At 42.7% G+C, this 6000-nt stretch overlaps 1 protein-coding gene across 3 annotated transcripts in view; it reads left to right on the top strand.

Annotated features, from left to right (window-relative positions):
- Positions 1 to 6000, top strand: part of TBC1D1 (TBC1 domain family member 1) — a 232186-nt gene that overhangs the window by 133549 nt on the left and 92637 nt on the right. For all 3 annotated transcript variants that reach the window (XM_007449405.1, XM_007449404.1, XM_007449403.1), the window contains one exon: positions 296 to 387. In XM_007449405.1, coding sequence (XP_007449467.1) covers positions 296 to 387 — 92 coding nt within the window. The remainder of the gene's footprint in view (positions 1 to 295; positions 388 to 6000) is intronic.

Consider the following 6000-nt stretch of genomic DNA (forward strand, 5'->3'; position numbering starts at 1 on the left):
GGACAATGTTCTGGTTGTGTGAGGTGTTCTAACATGGAGTAGTGGCGAAAAAAGGCAATTTGGAACCACACAAAGCTGTGTGGTTTTTTCGCCTACCGCAAAAAAAAAAAAAATGTTGCTTGTTGTCAGGGTCATCATCATCACTGATATTATTGATTAGAATTTCCATAAAACCTCAGAAGGCTGAAGAAGGTGGTTAAGCCATGTAAGAGGGGGGAGTGAGCATGGGAAGTGTTAACTCTACCTCGTAACTGTTACCTAGAGTGTTCTCATGTCTCTTTTTTTCTCTTGATAGGAATGAATTCTTCCAAAACCAAACTAGAACTCCAGAAGCACCTGACAACATTAACTAATCAGGAGCAAGCAACTATTTTTGAGGAGGTTCAGGTACAGTACTGGTTTTAAATTTCCAGAAGGAAGAAAGGAGGCAGCTTCTCTGTGAAATTTTATTTATAAAAAATAGCAAAGCAAACCTGTCAGATCCCCAAGGAAATGGGCCTGAGTTCCTCTAGGTTTAAGCTTTAACAGCCTCGGGACAGGGGCCAGGTCAGAATTGCAGATTCCTATCAGGGCTTGGTTTTTCATGTGAAAACTACTAAACCAGGGGAACTCTCCCTTAAGGAACGAGAGAAAGGAAATAATAAAGTGGAGAGAGCCTCAGCCTGGGAGACAGGGGACCTGGATTTTAGTCCCTGAGCACTGCTCTCCCTGGGAGACCTCTTTTTCTTTTTCCTCGGTATGCGGGCTTCTCACTGCTGTGGCCTCTCCCGTTGCGGAGCACAGGCTCCGGACGCGCAGGCTCAGCGGCCGTGGCCCACGGGCCCAGCCGCTCCGCGGCACGTGGGATCTTCCCGGACCGGGGCACGAACCCACGTCCCCTGCATCGGCAGGCGGACTCTCAACCACTGTGCCCCCAGGGAAGCCCTCCCTGGGAGACCTCTGCTAGCTCCTTCCCGCTTGGGATTTCAGCCCTAAGTGTGAGAGTCTTAAGGATATAACATTTTGTACATGAAACTGAACATAATTTTTCTCCCTCGCTTTTTTTCAGTTTTGAAAATAAATTTAGGTGTTACCTACTACATGGTATATCAAACCTAAACATAAAAACAAAATACAGAAGAAAACCCAAGCTCATCGGTTTTCTGCATTAAGCCTGGAACCGCACTGTCGTCCTTGCGTTTAGGTGCGCTTATCTCGGGAGACCACACTGTGTGTGCTGGCATGCCCATAGTCTGTTCATTATGGATCTTTAATGAGCTCATCAAAAATTTCATGTCTGCTTTAGCCGAGGGGCATTTTCTGTGGTTTTGTGGCACTTTTCTAGGGAGCAGAGTGCATCAGAACAAAGCATAAGTGTCTAGTGGGGAGAGGGGAGTGCCAGGGGTTCTGCACACGGAGAAGTCTTTAAACAAAGCAAGACGGCTAGCAAGTCTAGACTGTAGGTTCTCTCTCCCTCTTCACTGAGGGAAAGGCTACAGACAGGGCCCGTGATCTGTCTTCTGTTAGAGTGAAAAATTAAAGAATTGGCTTTGTCTTTTTAATCACATGTCCGAGTTCTCCTTCCCTTGACCTTCTGCAGTAGGATTGGCCTATGTATGTTTGAAGGAGAGCATAGGAAGAATTTTTTTAATTCCATAAATAGCTTAGAATGTAACTTTCACAATTTCTAATTGCCTTTCAGTTTTCTTATTTTCTTTGCAGTGGACTTGAGACACACTACTTTGTTTTTTCTTAAAGGATCTTTAGCGTTCTGAGTACACAGTACTCTCAGACAAATTTAATGTGGTTTGTACTTGGAATTCATAAATGGATGGGCAATTTGCTTCTGATTGTTAATGCATTTGTGATGGGAGCTGGGTCCTCTTTCTTTTTTTAAAAAAATTTATTTTATTTTTGGCTGTGTCGGGTCTTCGTTGCTGCGCGCAGGCTTTCTGTAGTCGCGGCGAGTGGGGGCTACTCTTCGTAGCGGTGCATCGGCTTCTCATTGCAGTGGCTTCTCGTTGCAGAGCATGGGCTCTAGGCACGTGGACTTCAGTAGTTGTGGCACACAGGCTCAGTAGTTGTGGCTCACGGGCTCTAGAGCGCAGGCTCAGTAGTTGTGGCACACGGGCTTAGTTGCTCCGTGGCATGTGGGATCTTCCTGGACCAGGGCTCGAACCCGTGTCCCCTACGTTGGCAGGTGGATTCTTTTTTTTTTTTCTTTTTTTGTGGTACGTGGGCCTCTTACTGTTGTGGCCTCTCCCGTTGCGGAGCACAGGCTCTGGGCGTGCAGGCTCAGCGACCATGGCTCACGGGCCTAGCCGTTCCGCGGCATGGGGGATCTTCCCGGACCGGGGCACGAACCCGTGTCCCCTGCACCGGCAGGCAGACTCTCAACCACTGCGCCACCAGGGAAGCCCTGGCAGGTGGATTCTTAACCACTGCGCCACCAGGGAAGCCCAGGGCTGGGTCCTTTTTCATCTGATGCTAGCCCACTTTGCTGTTTTAGTGCCATCAAGTCACGTTGGGGAATATCTTTCTAGCAAGCATAGAAGATGCTTCCTCCCCTATTGTGAGTTGGTTTTCTTTTTTATTTAGATAGCACTGTGTAGCTTTCCCCAAAACAGTGTGGTGAATCAGGATAGGTAATACCCCAGATACCCTTCTGCAGCAATGATTATGTTCCTGATGGATGTGATTTTGAGATTCTCTTTGATCCATGTGAGTGTGAGACACTCAATATATAAAATGGCAAAGAGACTTTAGAGAAAATCAGTGACAAAAGTTTGCTTTAAAAAAATGGATTCAGTTAATATCCTGGGATCCCTGTGTGGTGTTGTAGAAGGCTCTGTAATTTTTTGATTGGTTTAAAGACCAAAGGGAAGTCATTGTTCATTGGCTTTGAGAAGCCGGCTCGTACTTTGTCCTCCATCATTGTAGGTGTGGCTCTTTTTTGAATAATACAAATTTAACATGGATCTCTTCTTCTGATGGCTTGCTTATTGGTAGTCTTATTAAATTATTTACTCAATGACCATTCTTGTTTTTTATAACATATTTTATAAACCAAGTCACTAGTTTCTTTTTAGATAGTAGTTCCTGCTAATGCATTTGAAAATCATGCATTTCAAACAGATCATAAGGAAAAAGGTGGCTTTGCAGTGTCATGATACCTCTTTTAAATAGAATGGTTAATATTTTCCTTTGTATGGTTTTTTTCCTGGAGAATGACTTGTTTCTGAGGAAATTCTCCAAGGGCAAATTTTTATAGAACAAATGTAATTACTATTGAAATCAATAGTACATGATTGCTTAAATAGTTATTAAAACATATATATTCAGTGTTTTTGTAAATAAATGTTTCATGCCAAAAAAAAAGTGCAACCCAAACAGAACCATAAAGAAAAAGAAATCATTAATTACTGTGCAGATGATGCTGGGGAATTATCACTGCTGCAAATAAGCCGGCTTTGACTTTGAGCTCTGTGAGGAGAACTTGGTGCCAGATGGGCCTGTGGGTGTGCTAACCCTTCTAAGAGGACTCAAGACACTGCAGAGCCACTTTTTAATTTAGGACCTTTTTGAAGTGTACATTTTCCAAACATGTCTAAGTGGGCAAATGAGAATGTGACCCTTGGGTGGGGTCTGGCTCTGTCCAGGTGCTGTCCCCTGCTGGCTGGGTGTGCTGAGTTTCCATCGGTCGTCCTCAGGGAGAAGTTGCTTTCAATCTGAGTTGGGCTAGTAAAGAAACTGTCTCAAAGTCGAATTCTCTTCATCTGAATGAGTGTATTTCAGGGAATGACTTAATTAATGCTCAGTAGGTAAATCCAGTAGATTTATAGTCAGTAGATGTCGATAACGGATTAAATAATGTGACTTTTCACAAGTTAAAGATAAGTGGTTGGAGGAATTTTTTTCACTTTGTACAGAATATAGAGCAGCTTAATTGGATTTTTCCATGGTTTTAAAATTATTTTTTACAAGATTTCATTATACTTTTTAAAAAAGATGTCCGGCTGTAGTCCAGGTGAGCACTGCCGTTTTCAGTAGACTCCTCAGAAGACCATAGGCTTTCTCAGCATTCTGGTATTCATTAGGCAGTGTTAGAAATGGATTTCAAATTGCTTGTACAACCAATTTATAGGCCCGCCCTCATAGAAATGAGGTTGAGAAACACGTAACAACATTGGCTTTGTTGCTTTTAACAGGCAATTAGTTGTTTTATATTGTTCTTTTTTTAAAAATGAAATATAACTATAGAAAAGCACACAAATCAGTGGTATGTAGTTCAATGAAATTAAAAAATTTTTTTTGAGATATAGTTGATTTATAATGTTACGTAAGTTTCAGGTGTGCAACGTAGTGATTCACAATTTTTAAAGGTTATACTCTATAATTATTATAAAATATTGGCTGTATGTCGGTGAATTTTTCAAAATATTTATTTATTTATTTATTTATTTTTGGCTGTGTTGGGTCTTCGTTTCTGTGCGAGGGCTTTCTCTAATTGCGGCAAGCGGGGGCCACTCTCCATCGTGGTGCGCGGGCCTCTCACTATCGCGGCCTCTCTTGTTGCGGAGCACAGGCTCCAGACGCGCAGGCTCAGTAGTTGTGGCTCACAGGCCTAGTTGCTCCGCGGCATGTGGGATCTTCCCAGACCAGGGCTCAAACCCGTGTCCCCTGCATTGGCAGGCAGATTCTCAACCACTGCACCACTAGGGAAGCCCTGTCAGTGAATTTTTATAAGATGAATACACCTGTGCAGCAGCACGCAGGTTAGGAAATAGAGCATGTCCAGTCCCTCCGATCCCCGCCTTGGTCCTGCCCCAGGTGACCACCATCCTGACTCCTGACTCCGTAGGTTAACTTTGAGTAATAAGCAAGTTAATTTTTGACTGCAAAGGGATGTTATCCAACTTCATTCCCCATTATTTTCCTCAGACCTGTCTCTCTGTCATGAATGTTTATAAAGTTAAATCATCTTCAGGAAATAATGATTTGTCCCTTTGCAGGATGGTGAAGTTCCCTGGGAGGCACTCAGGAGATGACACCTTGCTAATCGTTTTCACTAAATAGCAGGGTAGCCCCTAGTCATGTTTCAGTTATTTTAAGAAAGGGTTTATTTCTTGACCTTGTATGACACCACAGACATGATCTTCTCAGCCTCACTGACTTTCCCCTGTGATGTTTAACGAGCATTTAACGAGCTCCTTGATGCAGTGTCTGGGCAGCAGCTGTGGTAGTACATTGTGCTCAGTTTAGTCTCATTTTCTGTTCATTCAAGTAGTTTCTTTCATGTATATGCTGAGAGAAAGAGAATGTATTAATAATGCTCCTCTCCTGTTACTGCATTCTTAGCCTTTTTTGATATGTTGAAATATGTGATTACGAAGAATTTCTCCAACAAAAATACAAATTTTCTTGTGAGAGCAGCCCAAAGGTTTGATTGAAGAATAGGAGAAGAAAGAATGGGTCAGCTCTTGGGTGCCTGCTCAGAGGCTTCGTAATTCCTGCCTGCTTCTCTTTCCTGGACTTTAAAATATGTATATACTTTATTTTTTAGAGTAGTTTTAGTTTTACAGAAAAAGTTGGTAGAAGTACAGAGAGTTCCCATAAAACTTCTCATGCCCTTCCCCCAAGCCAGTTTCACCTATTAATATCTTGTCTTAGTGTGGTACCTTTATTACAATTGATCAGCCAATATTGATACGTCTTTAGTGATTAAAGTCTGTAGTTTACATTAGGGTTAACTCTTGGTGTGGTACATTCTGTGGGTTCTGACACATGTTTGATGGCATGTATCCACCATTAGAGTATCATACAGAATTGTTTCACTGCCCTAAAGATTCTCTATGCTCCACCTTTGCACTATTCCCCAACCCCCTACCTCTGGTCCACACCCCAGGCAACCACTGATCTTTTACTGTCTCCATAGTTTGTCTTTTCCGGAATGTCACATAGTTGGAATCATACTGTTTGTGTAGCCTTTTTTTTTTTTTTTTTGCGGTATGCGGGCCTCTC

Source organism: Lipotes vexillifer, unplaced genomic scaffold (genome assembly GCF_000442215.2).
Source record: "Lipotes vexillifer unplaced genomic scaffold, Lipotes_vexillifer_v1.1 scaffold153, whole genome shotgun sequence".
Lineage (NCBI taxonomy): Eukaryota > Metazoa > Chordata > Mammalia > Artiodactyla > Lipotidae > Lipotes > Lipotes vexillifer.